The following is a 20,122-nucleotide window of genomic DNA, read 5'->3' on the forward strand; positions in this document are numbered from 1 at the left end:
AATAAAGATTCTAATAAAAGGACTCAGAAAGGAAAGGTTTTAAAATACTATATGACACTACTTAGTATTCTAAATATTGGCTTTCCTTGATTTACATATGACCTGTATCTATAAACACCCGTTTCTCTTAAGTAAGTCAAGAGACTATGAGAGTTATAAATAAACGAAAGCAATTCATTCCACAAGTATTTATTGAGTCCTAGCTTAGTGAAAGCATTGTTCTAGATATTAAAATGAGAGAAAAGTAGAATATCTTTGTTCTTACAGATGTTACAGTGTGGTAGATGAACTAGACCATAAACAATTCGAAAATAAGTGACGGGAGAAAAGAAACTGTAAAAAGGCAGATGTATAGAGATAAGTATGGAGCAAACATTTACAGAAATGCAGGAATGAGAGATCATGAAGCTCTAAGACTGAGACAGAACTGCTTAGTAAGCTTCCTCTTCACATGAACTGTGGCACTTCAGTTTTGTAAGATTCTCCTACATTCTTTTATTAAGAGGGACACAAGTCACATACCATAATTCACTTTAAAGAGTACAATTAGGTGGTCCTTAGTGTACTCATGAAGTCATGCAATTATTATGACTACGTGATTCCAGAACATTTTCATCACCTTCAAAAGGAATTCCATACTCATTAGCAGACACTTCCCTTTTGCCCTTTCCTCCAGCTCCTGGCAACTACTAATCTGATTTCTGGCTCTATGAATTGGCTTATTCTGGATATTTCATATAAACAGAATATGTGGCCTTTTGTGACTCGCTTCTTTCACTTAACAAGGAATATCATTTCTTTTAATGGCCAATTAACATTCCATTATACAGATAGGACACTGTTTAATCCATTCATCAACTGACAGACATTTGGGTTTTTCCATTTTTTTACCTATTAGGAATAAAGCTGCTACAAACACCTGTGTCCAAGTTTTTGTTAGATGTGTATTTTCAGTTCTATGGATGTATACCTTGACTCATATAGTAACTCTGTATTATTCTGTGTTGCACGAGGAATTGTAAAACTATTTTCAAAGTTGGCTATATCATTTATATTTCCACAGCATGTATGAGGGCTCCAGGTTCTACACATTCTTGAGATTTTTTGTATAACCCCCTCCTTTTTTTGGCTGTGCCGTGTGGAATCTTAATTCCCTGACCAGGAATAAAAATCTGTGCCCCATGCAGTGGAAGCAAGAGTCTTAACCACTGGACCACCAGGGAAATCCCTCCTTTTATAATACAGCAATTTGAGGGGTCCTTAAAGCCATAAGTACTCTGGCTGTAATAGGTTCAAACAGAAGATATATGTTTGCAGGTTAAAAGGTCAGTATTTAACCAAAGAAAGAGGAACCAACACAAAATGTAACAGAACTACAGAGTTACTGTAAATTTTGATAAAATACTAATGCAAACATCTTTCATATTTATTTTTAATGGTTTTTAAAATCAGAGAAATTTTCACTTACCAAAGCAAATTCATCTACATGAATTCTGGTTTTTTCTATTTCTCCACCTATACATTCAGGGAGAATTGATGATTCAGCGCCTTTAACAAATAAAAGCTTCTCGCCTAAAAAGAAAAATGAACATTTAAAAAATTGTATTAGATACAATATTAAATAAGTGAAAGTGAAGTCGCTCAGTCGTGTCTGACTCTTTGCAACCCCGTGGACTGTAGCCCACCAGGCTCCTCCGTCCATGGGACGTCCATGGGATTCTCCAGGCAAGAATACTGGAGTGGGTTGCCATTTCCTTCTCCAGGGTGTCTTCCCAACCCATGATCGAACTTAGGTCTCCTGCATTGCAGGCAGACGCTTTAACCTCTGAACCACCAGGTACAAATTCATAAAAGTTTAGATTTGTTACCTGAAGGTGCTTGAACAATTACACTCATTCTTCTACGATCTGGATCAAATTCCAAAATATGAAGCAGCTTGTATCTACGGGAAAAAAAATAAGAAAGACAAAATCTTTACTTTTTTGAATAATATTAAGTGACTATTTGGAAAGAACCCCCATAAGAGATAAAATGATTAACTCAAAACAAGAAATTAATCTCAACTATATTTTTTAAGATGATGGATCATGAGTCAACAATACAAGATAGAAAAAGAAGGAACAGACATTTATTAAGTATTGGGTTGGACAAAAAGTTCATTCAGTTCAGTTCAGTTGCTCAGTTGTGTCTGACTCTTTGCGACCCCATGAATCACAGCACACCAGGCCTCCCTGTCCATCACCATCTCCCGGAGTTCACTCAAACTCACATCCATTGAGTGGTGAAAAAGATCTCATGGGAAAACCTGAATGACCATTTTGGTCAGTCTAATACTTAACCGAATGCCACATACTTTACATACCTTCTATCATTTAACACCCATGAAAACCAAAGGATGTAGGTCTTATCTCACTTTACAGATGAAGACTATTAAACTCAGAAAGGCATATTCATTTGCCTAAGCCAAATAAGCATATGAGTGGCAGAGCAAGGATTGGAATCCAGATCTGCCCAGCTTCATGTTTCCTCACTAAAAAGGGTGACTGATTCTAAACCCTTTTTTCTGCCCAAACACATCTGAGAAATATAAGCCTTCACATTATTAACAGAGGCTCATTATAGCGGTGATTCTAAACCCAGGACAGGGCGCATGTGTACAGCTATGGGGGAAAGATCTCTCTAGGGAGCTGTAGAAGATTTGGTGTGTGATGGGTCAAGTGTGGAAGTTGATAAAATGAACTAAACAGGGTCCCAGGTAAAAGTCGTCAAAGACTGGACACTATTTAGTTCAGAAAAGCATAGTTTGGATGAGCAGGGCTGGAGCTGAGATGTGATCAGAACTGATAAAAACCACAAAAGATATATGAATATGATAAGAATGGACGAATTTATCTAACAGTAGAAGTACTGGAAATGATACAACAGTTCCTTAATGTTTGAAAGATAAAAATCATTGGAAAGATAAAGAAATTTTTGTTTGGTGAGTAGAAACATTAAACTCATTACCTTTACATGTAAAAATAAACACATAAGTAAATTCAAGAACCATTAAGCTAAAGTATAGATGAAAGATTCAGATTATATTATTGTGATGAGATACAATGTAATACTGACATCATTCTAGAGCAGGCCTTGGTAAACTTTTAAGGTGCCAGATAGTAAATACTTTAGGCTTTGAACATCATATATGATCTCTGTTGCATTTTTGTTTCTGAAAACACTTTAAAAATGCAATTTAGTCTGCAAGCTATACAAAAACAAGCTGTAGGCCAGATCTGGCTTCTGGGTCATTTTACCGATTCCTGTTCTATAGTATTTAATACATAGAAAATTACATATAGAAAAAAATTACCGTTCCAGTTTTCCAAGAGTTTTAACTTCCATAATTTCTCCAGAATTACCGACAAACACGATGCCAAATCTAGGAAATAAAAGAAGAAAGAAATATAAGATATAAAGGATGAGAGATGGACCATAAAGAAGGCAGGCACAGTGCCAAAAAATTGATACTTTTAAACTGGTGCTAGAGAAGACTCTTGAACAGTCCCTTGAACAGCACGGAGATCAAACCAGTCAGTCCTAAAGCAAATCAACCCTAAATACTCATTTCAAGGACTGAAGCTGAAGCTCCAACAGTTTGGCCGCCTGATGCAAACAGCTACTCACTTGAAAAGGCCCTGTTGCTGGGAAAGATTGAAGGCAGAAGAAGAGGGCTACAGAGTATGAGATTGCTGGATGGCATCACTGAGTCAGTGGACAAGAACTTAGGCAAACTCCAGGAGATGGTGAGAGACAGGAAGGCTTGGCATGCTGCAGTCCATGAGGTTGCAAAGAGTTGGACACGATTGGGTGACTGAACAACATTTCATATTTTACAATATAACTTGAGTAAAAACATTTAAAATATAAGTTTAAGATATATTTTGAAGTATTTCCTTTGAGTATATATAGCATTATTTTTAAAAACTTAAAGGATTAGAGTAGGTACAAAACAATACACACACAAGTATTTCTCACAACATACTTCATAGCAATCAGACAGTAGCTAGTGGTGCCTGGACCTACTACAACACTACTTCTGCTGTCACAGTAAAATTTGCCATCAGAAGACTGAAGGAATTGAAGGACCAGGAGAAGTGCCATTATTTGATAATACTGCTGCTGCTGCTGCTAAGTCGCTTCAGTCATGTCCGACTCTGTGTGACCCCATAGACAGCAGCCTACCAGGCTCCTCCGTCCATGGGATTTTCCAGGCAAGAGTACTGGAGTGGGTTGCCATTGCCTTCTCCAGATAACACTGCTAGCCTATAATAAATGTGTTAAAATTTATGTAACTAAGTTACTTTGGCTTGTTGTTAACTTTGGGTATGGGGATGGGGATGGGGATGGGGATGGTTCAGCAGGTAAAGAATCTGCCTGCCAATGCAGGAGATGCAGGTTCGGTCCCCGGGTTGGGAAGATCCCTTGGAGGAGGAAATGTCAAACCACTCCAGTATTCTTTCCTGGGAAATCCCACAGACAGAGGAATCTGGCAGGCTACAGTCTGTAGGGTCACAAAGTCAGACAGGACAGCACACACATGCAGAATACAGTAGACTTTAAAGAGATCTCTTCAAAATATGACTTAATGCAAGCTTGACAACAAAATTAACGACATTTCACATTCTTATGTAAAATATTTTTATGTGCTTTTTTGCCTGAGAATTTAAAAGTATTTTCTTGTATTTTCACACTTTTATTTAAAAGGTATTTTTCTGAAGATTTGAAAATTATACTTAAACTACCTTGCAGCAGCTTCCACAAGAGCCTTTTCATCTGGTGAAGATGCGTAGTACTCCAACTGGGCGGGTGCAAAACTGGACTGCCAGGGACCATCACCAATGCTATCAGTCTGAACACTGCTAATCTGCACAGTGTGACAGAGACTGACTGCTTTAAAGAAGAGATCATGTTCTTTAATCTGTAGAAACATAATTAATATTCACAATAAAAGTACCAATACCAAATAACATGTAGGAAACCAGAAACAAAATTCTAAAAAATGCTAATACAGTTTGTAATTTGATAAAATAAGATGTAGAACCAGAGTGCTGTAATCTTGAATTGCATAAGTAATACCTAGCTGGCTGGTTCTGACTCCAAAGAGTTAAGACGTCATGTTAGCTTATGACCCTTCAACATCTGACTATCTTTTTAGTAGACATAACCAAATTGCAAGTAAAGATGAAAACTACTTTGTGGCAGAACTGAGATGGAAAGGGTATTAAATAAATTTAAGCTCTGTTCCTTAACAAAGTCTTATTTACTTCAAGGCAGAAAGCTGTTCCTTAACTTAGTCTCATTTAAACACCTAGAGAACTAAAGTAGACACATAATAAGTGACAATTTAAGCTGGCTTATGACTATAAATTCTCAATGCAGAACCAAAGTATAAACATTTCAAATGTATATTTCTTGCCCCACTAACACTTAAAACATTTTCTCCTACAACCCACCAACTACAAAGAATTACTATTTAAAATGAAATTCCTATTTATTAACTTAAAAATTGCTTACTAGTTCAGTTCCATTTTCAGGACTGGTTCTAAAGGAAGAACTGGTTGCAAGATGGGATAAATTGTTAAGATGGGATAAACTAGTAAGATAAGATAAGTTTCCTTCTGAAGAGTCTGGTGTTGGTCCTTCAGATACAAGTCTACCATTGATTTCTTGGTATTTTGTACCATTAATTGAACATTCCCGAAACTGCATCTCGTTTTCTGTCAGTGTACCCGTTTTATCTGTAAACACATACTCCACCTAGAGATAGAAAAGAAAACAAACTTTTCTGTTCAGGGTCTTTTATTAGACAAAAAAAAAAAAGCTGCCCTCTGTCTCCTGATGTTGTTTACCTATTAACATTGATATACTGATGTTGAGAGTACAAGTAATTAATGATGCCACAGAGTAACACAAAACATTTAAAATCTATATACTTTTCTAAGTCTGTGGCATCTTTAGGGTCACGTTCCTCTATAGAGGTGATTGATAGTTTTTGCTGAATAAACAGCAGAAATAGTTCCCTGGTCAGGGAACTATATTCCACATGCCGCAACTGAAAGATCTTATCTTGCATGCCCCCACATGCTGAAACCAAGACCTATCAGCCAAATAAAAAAATTCAAAAAACAAACAAAAACCAGCTGCAATACTTCTGATGGCCACTTCTGCAAGTATACTTTAGGTCTTTTTCAAGATAAAGTGCCATATTTATTTTAGTACTTATTTATTGTATTTACTATGCTTGTTGTATTTAATAATTTAGCAAGTACTGTTGTCATTAGGTTCCTCTCTTTTCATTTTAAATGTATTACTGACAAAGTTTATGTTATACCCCAATCTCATTTTCCCATAAACCCTGTGGTTTTTAGTAAGCAATTTTGCACAGCATAGTGATTTTTAGGAATGGATATGTCACATTACAGCAGAACTGATGAACTAAGATCCTGCAAACCACAGGGCATGGCCAAACACACACACTGTTCTGATATACTATAATATTAGAAATTTTAAATATTATAATAGAAATAAACCAAAAGATGGGTGGAAAGATAAAAGTGCATGACTTCTCCCAGAAACCATACTATAAAAACACAGAAATGAAAATTCAAAGTCAAAGACAATTAGGAAATTAGGATAAATGGTCTGACACTCAAATTAATCAATTTCAGAAGTAAAATTCCACAAAACAGAAAAAGACTTGTAATTAAAGAAATAAGGAAAACTCCTAGAAGTGAAGGACATGTTTCTAGATTGAGGACTTAAGAGTTCTTTGCCCAAAGGGAGTAAAAAAAAGACACCAAGGTGTATCATCGTCAAATTTCAGATTCATTGTACAGAGAAGACTGAAAACATTAACACTTCCAGAAACAAAACAACAGATCACATAGAAAAAATTGAGAATCAGAGTAGGATTGGATTTCTCATAGAAACACTGGAAACCAGAAAAAAATGGAGAATTGCTTTTGAAAATTTTGAGGAAAAGTAATTCCCAACCTGGGATGTGTTACCCAGCTAAATTATTAATCAAGTGTAAGAAGGGAATAAAGATATTTTTTAGACATGCAGAAACTCAAAATATATTCATCTTATGCATCCTTTTCGAAGAAGTTATTAGAAGATGTGGTCCACCAAAATAAGAGAATAAGCAACAGGTGGGAAGACATGGGAAGCAGAGGGCAGGAAATTTAAAACAGATGGGAGACAAAGGAAGTTCTAGGGTGAGGGAAAAGGAAGTCCAGGGTGACAGCTGAGAAGCTGGCCCAGAAAGAAGTCCAAATTGAAGCAGAAAATGAAAGGCTTCAAAAGAGAAACGAGCAATAGAATAAAAAAGAGAAAGGAAATCCTAGATTACCTGCTGTGTTTGAATATGTGAGAGATGGTTAATACACTCGTCAGATTTGTTTGTGGTAAATGAAAATTAAAAGAATGGAAAAGCAGAACAATTAAGTCTAACAAAACCAAAATACATAAGAAAAATGTAATTATAGTACTACACAGCACACAGAGAGAACCAGGAGTTAATAAACTATAACAAAACAGTTCTAATAATGTCAGTAAGTGAATATTTATTAAATCCCAAGTTGTGATTTAACAATATTGGGGAGCTACAGAGAGGCAAAGTGGGTATATGCCTGGGTATGTGTGTAGAAGGAATAGTGTAAGGGTTATAGCTCTATATTTCATAGTAAATAATGTCTCAAGTTTAAAAATCCAGAAAAGAATACCATATAAAAATACAGTGCTAAATAATGAAGAACAACTTAAGATTTCAAATGGGAAACAAGAAACAAGGTGTGGAGCAAAGAAAGTGGGGCTGTTTTTTAGCATAAGTTTTGTAATATTTAGTTTTATTAGTCTTTGTACATTTACTGTTTTGATAAAAATAACAAATCAGAAAAACAAAAGGATCATTTTTACCTGTCCAAGTTCTTCATTCAGATCAGAAGTATTGACTTGAGCTTTCTCATCTGATTCTTCATGATAGAGATCAAGATCCCAGCCAATAAAAAATGATCCAAGAAATTTTTGCAGTTCCACTGTCACGTATAATGAAATTGGAATGATGAAATTGTAGAGTACCAAAAAAGCAAGGAAGTCTGAAATAAATTTCAGAATCTGTGGGAAAAAAATGATTTGGGGTAAGAAAAAACATGAGAATTTCTTTATCTTCACTGAAGAAAATAATCAGTTTCACATTTAAATAGACTATCAACTATATTCTGAAACAGAATAGCCTCATGAATTGAAATTCATTTATCGAACTGTCCTTTCAACACATTTATTGCTCTTTAGAATTTTAGAGAGAAAGAAAAAAAGATTAAAACCAAATTACTTGTTACTTTTTGTGCCTGTGCACAAGCCTGTGCCCAGCTGCTCAGTCAGGTCTGACTCTGCAATACCATGGACTGTAGCCCGCCAAGCTCCTCTGTCCATGTAATTTTCTAGACAAGAATGGGTTGCCATTCTTGTCAGTCAGGGGATCTTCCTGACCCAGGGACTGAACCCACATACCCTGCATCGCAGGCAGAGATTCTTAACCACTGAGCCACTGGGGAAGCCCAGAGAATTACTCTGATAGAAGTGAAAATTAATTAATTTACTCTTTAGTTAATCTGTAATATACAGTAAATGGAATAAAAATTTCAATATCTAGTACTGAAGTGGAATGCCAATACAGATAATCTAAATTTTTGTGATCTTTAACCATTCAAATTATGCCATAGGGAATGTAATTGCTTATGTCCTAAAATGTAAAAAGCATACCAGTACAAACATGTTGGCTACTCTTCACATGCAATATCCTTTTGATATCCTTCAACAATAATACTTTTAGGGGATGACAGTGGTAACTCCTATCAGAAGTCACTACAAAGCGTTAAAAGATATAAAATTTCCAAACAATAAAATTTTCTTTATAACAGAGTCAAGAACACCATAAAATACCTTACTACTATTTCTTTGATGTTCTGTTTTTTGGTTATACCAAGGTTCATCCCATTTTTCTTCAGCTTGCCATGTATATTTCAAGATAGTACTGATGATGGCTTCAGAAATAAGGATTATTAGATAAATTATCAAAAATGTATTCATTGACCTGAAATGAAAAAAAGAGAATATAAAATGTATCACTAACATGTTACTATACTCATTTGTTTGGAAATTATTATTGGTATTAAATAAGACATTAAATATATAAGATATTATGATAGCTATCTAAATGACACAATTTATGACCATTCAATTAAATCTATTTACTAGAAATAAAAAAACAGATACATACGATTACAACCATATTTACTATAGTTAAGCTACTGTTCAAAATGCTTATAGTAAATGACAGCTTTGGCCAGTTATTTTGCTGTAAATAATTAACAAAAGATTTTCTACATTTTCAGGACCTATCTTACTTTATGTGCAAAGATAACTAATATTTGTATAGCACTGATATTTTATAGAACTTCTGTCACATCCACTAGAACTTGTCTTATGTTAAACGAAAAACAAGCTTGTCTAATGTTTATAAAAACCTGTTGAGGAAGAGACTGCATCCTTTTTAAAGATGGTCACCAAAACTCAAAAATCATTCTGTAGATTTCCCAAAATCATACATCATGAATTGACTTTAAAATCCCTCTTCTTTTCACTGGGCAAGCTTAATATTTTATCTCTAACGTCCTTCATCAACATTCTATTCTTTTCAGCACACGACTTTATATGGATTTTGTTAGGTATACACCTAGGTACTCCTTTGGGGGTGATGACTGCAAATGGCATTATTTAAGTTTCAACTTCTGTCATCGGTGTTTCTTTTCCAATGTCATCATTTAGTGCTGTGACAGTTAATTTTATGTGCTGACTTGACCAGGCTAACCAGAGAGCTGGTAAAACATTGTTTCTGAGGGTGTCTCTGGAAGAGATAGTTGGTTCAGTTGACTTAGTAAAGACATACACCCTCACCAATATAGGCAGTTAGTCGCTCAGTCATGTCTGACTTTTTGCAAGCCCACAGACTGTAGTCTGCCAGGCTCCTCTGTCCATGGAATTTTCCAGGCAAAAATATTGGAGTGGGTAACCATTCCCTTCTCCAGCGTATCTTCCTGACCTAGTGACTGAACATGGGTCTCCTGCACTGCAGGCAGACTCGTTACTGTCTGAGCCACCAGGGAAGCCCCAATATAGGCAGGCATCATCCAATTTATTGAGGGCTCAAATGGAACAACAACAACAAAAAAAAGGTGAAGGAAGGACAAATTCTATCTCTTCTTGATTTGGGACATCAGAGCTGCTGGTTCTTAGGACTTTGGATTTGGGCTAAATTATACCACCGAGTTTCCTGGGTCTCTATCTTGCATTTGGCCGACTGAGACTTCATGGGCTCCACAACTCCATGAGCCAATTCCTATAATAAATCTTCCCTTATATGTAACTTAGGTATAAACTACTGGCTTAGTTTCTCTAGAGAATCGTAATACAAGTACTATACATTTCCTTCTTAGCACTGCTATAGCTACATTCTACAAAATGTGATTGTTGTATTTTCATTAATTTCTAGGTATTTACAAATTTTTTCTTTGAAATTTCCTATTTGACCCACAGATTACTTAGAAGAACCCCAGCTGCTCCATATCTGCCAATACTTGGAACCTTCAGTTTCCATTTTCACCACTTCAATACATGTGTCTTGATATCTGTTTGTAGTTCCTTGTATCTCTTATGACTAATGATATACTTTTTCATGTGCCTGTTGGCCACATGTATATTCTCCTTTGTGAAATATCTGTTCATATCTTACCACTTTTTTCACTGGGCTGTTTTTATTATAAATATATAGGAGTTTTTAATATATCATTATATATTCTGAATACAAGTTCTTTGTAAGATAGATCTTGTGAATATCTTCTCCCAGTTTGTGGCTTATTTATTCATTTCCTTAATCATGTAGTCTGATGAGAAGTTTTTAACTTTGAGGAAGTCCAGTTTATCAATTTTTCCTTTTATTTATGCTATTTGTGTCCTAAAAAATACTTAGTTATCTCCAGGTTGTGAAGATATCTTCCTAAGTTTTCTTCTAAAAGTTTTATAGTTTTAGTATTTATGTTTAGGTCTATGATCCATCCTAAAAAATTTTTTGGTGTACAGTTTAAGGCAGGAGTTGAAGTTTATTATTTTTTTTCCAACTTGAATATCCAATTGTTGTTATATCATTTGTTGAAAAGACATTTTCCTCACTGAATTAATTTAATGCTTTGGTTGAAAATCACTATTTCTCAACTCTCTGTATTTTAACCTACTGAATTATCTTTTCATGCTAAAATCATATAAAACTTACTGTAGCTTTATACTGTCTTGAAATGAGGAAATGCAAATCTTTTAAGCTTCCTCTCTTCTACTGCTTTTTCCCTTTGATCCCTCGATCTAGGTATGCCGCTGCTGCTGCTGCTAAGTTGCTTCAGTCGTGTCCAATCTAGGTATAGATTTACCTATTTTAATATTTGCAAAGAAGCAACTTTTGGCTCTAATTTTGTCTATTGCTTTTTATTCTATTGTTTAAAGCCTGCATTTTAAATATTTCTTCTCTTTATTCTCGGATTGGGTTTAATTGCTTCTTTTTATCCAGTGCTTTGCGTAGAATTTATGTGCCTGTTTTGGAGTTCATTCCCTTAAATGATTTTCCAAAGCTGCTCCTTCAGCTTTGAACTTTGTCCTCTAACATCTACACATGATAAAGCTCAGGCTCTCTCATAGCCTGTGCAACAGCATAGTAAGTAAAAAGGGCCCTCAGGTAAAAAGCTGCACTTCCCCTTGCTGCTGCTGTCATTTTTCAGGAGTACACTCCTTGCCAGTTTCTGTTTTTGATCACTTTCCAATGCTTCCAAATACTTGTTTATTAATACTCTGCCCAGATTTTATAATTGTTTTCTGCAGGAGGTTTAGTCCGCTCAAGTGGTTCCATTATTATTCAACAATATTTATTTTAAAATCATTATTTTAGCACGTACAATATGCCAAATATTGTGCAAAATGCTACATGTATACAGAAATGCTAGAAAGCATCCATTCCTCTTTGACATTGATCTTAATATTTGGAAGGGTGGTTTCCTGGTGGTCCTCAGTAGTTAGGACTCTGAGCTTTCAGTGTTGTGAGCCCAGGTTCGATCCCTGGTTGGAGAACTAATATTCCACATGCTGTATGGCATGGCCAAAATATATACATATATATATATATATGTATTTGCAGGCAAGGGACACAAAAGCAAAAAGGGACTATATCAAACTAAAAAGCTTTTGCACAGTAAAGGAAACTATCAATAAAACAAAAAAGCAGCCCACCGAATTGAGAGAAAACTTTACAAATAATATATCTGACAAGAGGTTAATATCCAAAATATATAAAAATTTACACAACCTAACATCAGAAAAACAATCAGATTAAAAAATTGGCAAAAGATTTAATTGGACATTTTCCCAAATCAGGGAAATGCAAATCAAAACCATGAGATACCACCTCATATCTGTCCGAATAGCTATCATCAAAAATACAATGAATGACAAGTATTGGTGAGGATGTGCAGAAAAGGGAACTCTAATACACCAATTAGAAAATAGTGAAAGACTTAATTTTGGGGGCCTCCAAAATCACTGCAGACAGTGATTGCAGCCATAAAATTAAAAGACATTTGCTCCTTGGAAAAAAAGCTATGCCCAACCTAGACAGCATATTAAAAAGTATACATTACTTTGCCAACAAAGGTCCATCTAGTCAAAGCTATGGTTTCCAGTAGTCATGTATGGATGTGAGAGTTGGGACTATAAAAAATGCTGAGTGCCAAAGAATTGATGCTTTTGAACTGTGGTGTTAGAGAAGACTCTTGAGAGTCCCCTGGAGTGCAAGGAGATCCAACCAGTCCATCCTAAAGCAAATCAGTCCAGAATATTCATTGGAAAGACTGATGCGGAAACTCCAATACTTTGGTCACCTGATAAGAACAGCTGACTCACTGGAAAAGACCCTGATGCTGGGAAAGACTGAAGACAGGAGGAGAAGGGGGTGACAGAGGATGAGATGGTTGGATGGCATCACTGACTCAATGGACATGAATTTGAGTAAGCTCCAGGAATTGGTGATGGACAGGGAAGCCTGGCGTGCTGCAGTCCATGGGGTCGCAAAGAGTCAGACACAACTGAGCGACTGAACTGAACTGAATACACCAATGGTGAGACTGTAAATTGGTGCAGCCACTATGGAAAACAATATGGAGGTTCCTCAAAAAAGGTTAAAATAGAACTGCCATATGGTCCAGCAACTTCACTTTTGTGTATTTACTCAAAGAAAACAAAAACACTAGTTTGAAAAGATATATGCACCCAATGTTCACTGTAGCATTATCTACAATAGCCAAGATATGGAAGCAACCTCAGTGTCCACCAACAGATGAGTGGATAAAAAAGATGTGGTATATATACACACAGTGGAATATTACTCAGCCATAAAAAATAAAATATTGCCATCAGTGACATGGATGAATCTAAAGGGTATTATGCTAAGTCAGACAGAAAGACAAATACCATATGATCTTATATGTGGAATCTAAAAAAAAACAAAATGAAAACAGACTCACAGATATAAACAGGTGGTTGCCTGACAGGATTGGGGAAATGGGTAAAATTGGTAAAAAGGGATTAAGAGGTACAAATCTTTGGTTATAAAATAAATGACACAAGGATGTAATATCTGTATAAGGGATATGGTCAATAATGTTGCAATAACTTTGTATGGGGACAGATGATTACTAGTCTCATTGTAACATTTCATAATTGATACAAATGTGAAATCACAACATACTACATCTGAAACTAATATTATTCCTCAGCTGTATGTCAATAAATCAGAATTGAATAAAAATGAGAAACTCTCCCTATCCTCAAGGATACCATCTTTTGTTGACTTGAAACATACATTTATACCACATTTTATATACATATAATATCATATTTATGTGATATTATGTCACATATTTATGTGTAAATAAAATAGTTTTCTTACTTTTCTACTGCAGATCGTTTCTGAGATTTGCTCTTGTAATTTAATGCCATCTTAGTTTCCATTCCGGTGTATACAGCAACACCTGAAAAACAAAACCATCTTAAACTAATCCTCCACCATGTTTCACAAAAGCAATGGACTCACTAGCATGAAAGCAACTTAAAAAATGTATCAACTGACAGTTGTTAGAGTTCGGCTTTGAAGTCCCAGAGGTTTTTGGGAAACTCCAGTCATTCAGCTGACTGAGAAAGGCATATAGATTCTGTTCCCGAATAATAACTGAAATAATCTGAATGAAAGCGGTGTTAAACTTGAGTTGGAACTGATGGGACAAAGTATTTGGAAAGATAAAGATAGCAGAGAATGCCATTACAGATACAGCAAATAGTGCACTAACTATAGGGCAAAGACAGAAATGGAAAAGCACTTTCTATTAGGTTGTAACAATGGACTCGGGTCAGTTTGAAAGGCGTTGAATGCCAGGATCTGGAGTCTAGACATAATCTCATAGGCACTGGAAAGATAATATGGAAATCTGTCAGAGTAAATGAAGTAAATACAAGGAAACTGCTATTCTAAAAACATGTGCCTATGAGAAAGACTGAGATGAGAGAGAACAACAGTAATAATGGGACTAAAACTGGGAAGAGCAGTCTTGAAATTAGGTAAGAGCAGTCTTATTTAAAAAAAAACAACAAATCTTTGGAGTTAGAGCTTTGTTTGAATGCTAGCTCTGCCACTTAGTTCTGCAACCTTGAGCAAATTATTTAATCTTTCTGAGAATCAATTTCTCCATCTTTAAATGGGAAAAAATAACCTCATTAAAACTGTTGCAAGGTTGTGTGACAAATTAGCAAAATGCCTAGAAACAGAAAGATGATCAATAAATGTTTATGCCTATTCCTAAGCAGCATGATGTGAGGAACAATATTCATCATGCTCTCTTCCTAAAGATCTGTCCTGGAATTTTCACTATTAGAATTATTCCTTAAAGGCAAAGATTACAACTCAAACGATAAAGGGCACCAAAATTATAGAAATGTGAGAAATCAGACAGAATGGTATAACATAGAGAGGCGGTGCCAACTCACCTAAAGGAATACACATTTCTTTTAAGACTGTGAAAGGTATTACTGCTAGAGAGGTGTTAAAATACAGCATTATATGAGAGGGCCTAAAAGTCCTGGAGGTTTCTTTGGACTTTTTAAACCATAAAACTTTACTATTCCTTTTTAAAGAATAACTATTTACTATTATTTAAAGAATAACTATTCACTACTATTATTACTATATAACTAATTACTATTCCTTTACTATTTCCTTTTTTAAATTGTGGCAGAATACACGTAACATACATTTACCATTTTAATTCAGAGGTACTTAGTTACATTCACAATGTTGTGCAACCATCCTCACTAACTAAGAATATTTAACCCCGCACCTCCCCCTCCCCCCCAAAAAAACCCTGAACCCATTAGGCCATCATTTCCCATTCCCCTACCCAGCTCCTGGGAACCACTAATCTAGTTTCTGTCTCTATGAATTTGCTTATTTTGGACTTTTAAAATAAATGGAATCATACAGTATGTGGCCTTTTCTGTTTGATTTCTTTCACTCAGTATGTTTTCAAAGTTTATGTTGCAGCATGTATCAGTACTGCATTTCATACAGGGGAATGATATTCCATTAGTTGGATAGCCTACATTTTGTTTATCCACTCATTAGTTGATAAGACATTTGGGCAGTTCCTACCCTTTGGGCTATTGTGAACAGTGCTGCTATGAACATTCTCATACAAGCCTTTGTTTGAGCATCTGTCTTCAGTTCTTTAAGTTATATATCTAGAATTAGAATTGCCAGGTGATATGTTTATAATTCTATGTTTAACTTATTGAGGAACTGCCAAACTATTTTCCACAGGAGCTGGAACATTCTTCTCCTACCAGCAATGTATGAGAGTTCCAATCTCTCCACATTTTGGTCACACTCATTACTCTCCTTTTTAAAAAATTATGGATTTCTTTATCAGAGAGCCTAACACTGAGAGATAAGATATAGCACAGTTAACAGAAAACAAAAGAATGAGAAAGAAGAGCTCAAAAGCTAACAGTCATTCCTTAAAGGTGAGGAGCTAGTTGACAGCTAAAGGTTATCATTAACTTCATAATTTACCTAGAGTTGACTCAGAGCATAGTGAATTGAGATCTCCAATGTAAGAACACTATTTATTTATCCTTTTGATCCAGTGAGTGTATGTAAAAACAGCATCTGATATACAGTGACAGATCTGTAAGAATTTGCTGAAGGAATAAATGAGCTAGCAGTTTTAACAATCCAATCTAACTATAATGGAATTATACAAGTGGTTTATTGCACCATGGTGCCAGATTATATAGTTCTCAACACCATTAATACAAATGCCAGAATTATCTTCTTAGCACGAAGTATTCACAAAGCAAATATAACAGTAAGGTTCTAATCTATTATTCAAAAGTTGGAATTAAGAAAAAATACAACACAAAATTATATTAACACAACCTTTGAAAGAAAATTATCGGAGACAATAAATTATCTAACCAAAATAACACAAATGCTGTGCTTTCAAAAATACTTCATATAAAGCATCAAAACAAATCTATTATTAAAATTTTTCAATATATACAAACCAAAAATTTCTTTTGTGTTTTTTAATCTGGCTCCACGAAGCAAGAGACTCTCTGGCCCCAGAGGTCTAGGGGGAAAAATAACCAAAAGCATTAAATATATTAAAAATTCAAGTAAAATTTAAATGGCATCTTTAGCAGACAGAAGGGACTTAAAGCTATACTTACAACAATGCTTTCACATAAAACCAAAATCTCAGCTAGTATAAAGCTGTCTAGGTCAATCATGATGTTAGTTACTGTAACAACAAATGTCTGCTTTAGCATTTCAGTCATTTTAAGGTCAATGACTCAGAAATAAGATTATGCCTGTAGACATAATCAGAAAGCCACTAGTTTTAGAAGTTTAGACATAAAACTCAACAAAACCAAAAAATTAAGTGATAACTTAAAAATGTTTTACAGAAGACGAAATTTTAAAATTTTGACCAAAATCAATAAAGTTTTCAAAGGGAAAATACAGAATTAAAACGCAATGTAAACAGGTTGTGTGAAGAAAAAAAGCAATGTAAACAGAAATTGTATTATGATTCGTATATAAATGCATGTTTTCTGCACAATTAAAATTATACTAGGTTACAAAAGATAACATAGTAAGTGAGTTAGTATTTTTTTTAGGCAAGATCAACACTACAACCTGACTACTTGCATTGCATACTTCTTGGAGCATGGGGGTCTTCTTGCTGTTTGAATTTTTCTCCATAATGGAGATATTTTAGAAATAACTAGAAAGGAAAATTGTATTTTCTTAGTGATAGCAAATGATAACTGTTATAGATGGATTAAAAAGCTTTAATTTTGTTGATATTCCTTATCATAAGGCTTTTCTGAAATATACATACAAGGTTATCCAAATTAAACAGAATTTGAACCAATTCTGAAGAGGTCTATAAACCCAAACCCCAAAAAAATGCAATGAATACAGGGGGTCAGGTGTTTGGCTATGTATAACAAGTATGGTTTTATTAGATCACATATTTGGAACACAATGAATGGATATTCCAAAATCAATTATTCAGGAGACTTATTACAGTTCTTTTTCCTTTGGTTCCAACAATGAATAGAAAAACTTCAAGCTCAAGTTGGCATAAAAAATTAGGATATAATGGTAGAAAGTCTCAAATTAAAAATTAGTTCACTCTCGTTGCTTTAGCAAAGAACAAGGCTCCCTTAAAAAACAAACAAACAAAAAAAAACTCAAAATATTCTCCTTGCTAACATAATTGATCTTTTCCTTTACCAGCCACAATATCTTAATGCAAGTCATACTATGTATCCACACAAGCATTCCATTATGTCACTACAGAAATCAAAATAAAACCCAGTCATTGTTGTTCAGCAGGGGTCCCTAAACTTACAAAGACCTCGTCACAGAGTTCACTGAAAGTGCCCCTATGTTAACTTTTATTAAAAATGTGAATCCATTTGATGCATATTTTTGGTGGCTTGTCTTGAGGACTTTATTAAAACAAATTCTCAGTTCTTTATGTTAGTATCTTATTTTATGCAGCCAGTATAAACTGAACATCTCCAGAAAATAGGTGGAATGCTAATTAGACATTCAAGGGTTGATTCCAAGATTTATTCTGAATTCAGCTTTGTGATCATGAGTAATAATGTAATCTCACCCTATCAGAAAATCTTTGAAATGACAAGTTTTTCATGTAGGTACCAGAAATTAACCTGAATATTGAGGGAAAACAAACCAAAACAACCAACCAACCAAACAGAAGAGTAAAGAAGTTCTAGACTGCCCAGTACTCTAGTTTATGAGGAATGATTTTGAAGTGAAGACCATAAGACATTTTTTGTATTCTAGACTTAGGTGGTGGTAGTTTAGATGTGTAAGAATGTGAACAGGAACCACTGTTTCCTTTATGTTACTATCTCATATTATTAATACTACCTAATATTATTAGACAAAGAAATACTAGTACACCAATAATCTTACTAACTTATTTTAATATTATTTCACAGCATTTGCTTCATCCTTGTCTCATTTGCTGCTGCTGGAAATTTGCTAGAAGATGAAATGTTAAATGTTTTCAACTCTTTTTCATGATCCCATTGCTTACTTATCTAATCTCCCTTTAACTTGATTTTACTCCCTCCCCCAAACAATTTTCACTTAAAAGTGATTGGATAATGCAAATTTATTCTTACCTTACAATTTCTTCCATTTGTTGAGTTATTGTCATTCGTCCCATGAATCTATCAAAGAATTCATCATGTTACAAAAAAACTAACAATACATTTATGACATCAATAGGTGGAAAATTTCAAGAAAGTTTTTGGCACTATTCTTATACATGAAACAAAACCAGTCTTTTGCATGTATGAATGATACAATATTCATACTAGAAATTACAAAGGTAAATCAGTCACTAAGCTTTAAAAAATTAGTATTGTTAGATTCTCAGGGAGTGATCAGTGGTGCTGTTTTCCCTCTCATGTTCTTCTGCTTCATCCCGTTCCATTTGTGGAGGAGCAGCGTAAAGCTTTCCCCCACCATGCAGTGTGCTCCCTGCCATCCCATGCATGATCTTCCTGGGCTTTGCAGATGATGTACAAATATGTGCTGGTGCCATAAGCTGTTGCTGCCGCCCACAGCTGTCTCACTGGCTCTCCTCATGGTTTATTTCACCCACTTTTGCCATCAAAATTGTAGCAGGAATTAATGGCCTAGAGGCTAGCCAGTTGCTAGTCATTTCTGCTTCCATCATTGTCTTCAACCTCCTAGTGGAGCTGGAAGGCGATTACTGGGATGATCATGTCTTTTCCGTCCACTTTATGCCTTTTTTTTTCCTACCGCCATGGGACTGCTCTACCATAACGAGTAGCAGAGAGCCTCTGGCTAGTGACAGTGCACCAGAATGAGAATGAGAACAGTGCCTCCATGGAGTGTGACAACATGACCCTCATTCACTTGCTACTTAAAGTCTTTGGGCCCATGAGTGAGAGAAACCTCACCCTGCTTCTGCTGCTGCTACAGGCCATGGGTGGTGCCATCACCTTCTCCATTCTGACCAGCTGTCCAACTCCGCCGTGTCAGAGTCCCCTAATCCACTGCACTTTGATTCATAGCCTCCAGGGTTTCTAACTCTGGCTGACCCCTTCTGGACCAAGACTGCTTCCCAGCCCAGGCCTCTCCCATCCTTCATTCTCCTCCAGATTGTGACCTCAGCATCTTGATCCCCTTGTGACTACTGACATCCTGGGCCTTTCTTGCCCTCTAAAAACTACTGCTTGGACTCTGCCTATGGCTTTCTTGAATTTGCCACTCTCCTTCTCCATTCTGTTCTGCAGCCTCCTAAGGCAGAATACTGTAGTTTTTATGCAATTATCCACAACTCTGACCCTCAAGGAGTATGTT

General features: G+C 35.4%; 1 protein-coding gene across 1 annotated transcript in view; it reads right to left on the reverse strand.

The window, feature by feature from the left end:
• Positions 1-20,122, reverse strand: part of ATP11B (ATPase phospholipid transporting 11B (putative)) — a 110,235-nt gene that overhangs the window by 51,610 nt on the left and 38,503 nt on the right. Inside the window, exons 10-19 of the mRNA XM_068968769.1 lie at positions 18,913-18,960; positions 16,753-16,817; positions 14,087-14,168; positions 8,986-9,136; positions 7,960-8,157; positions 5,557-5,799; positions 4,785-4,960; positions 3,353-3,421; positions 1,869-1,942; positions 1,469-1,572 (exon numbers count right to left, since the gene is read on the reverse strand). Of these exons, the coding sequence (XP_068824870.1) occupies positions 1,469-1,572; positions 1,869-1,942; positions 3,353-3,421; positions 4,785-4,960; positions 5,557-5,799; positions 7,960-8,157; positions 8,986-9,136; positions 14,087-14,168; positions 16,753-16,817; positions 18,913-18,960 (1,210 nt within the window). The remainder of the gene's footprint in view (positions 1-1,468; positions 1,573-1,868; positions 1,943-3,352; positions 3,422-4,784; positions 4,961-5,556; positions 5,800-7,959; positions 8,158-8,985; positions 9,137-14,086; positions 14,169-16,752; positions 16,818-18,912; positions 18,961-20,122) is intronic.

This window comes from Capricornis sumatraensis, chromosome 1 (genome assembly GCF_032405125.1).
Source record: "Capricornis sumatraensis isolate serow.1 chromosome 1, serow.2, whole genome shotgun sequence".
In the NCBI taxonomy this organism is placed as follows: domain Eukaryota; kingdom Metazoa; phylum Chordata; class Mammalia; order Artiodactyla; family Bovidae; genus Capricornis; species Capricornis sumatraensis.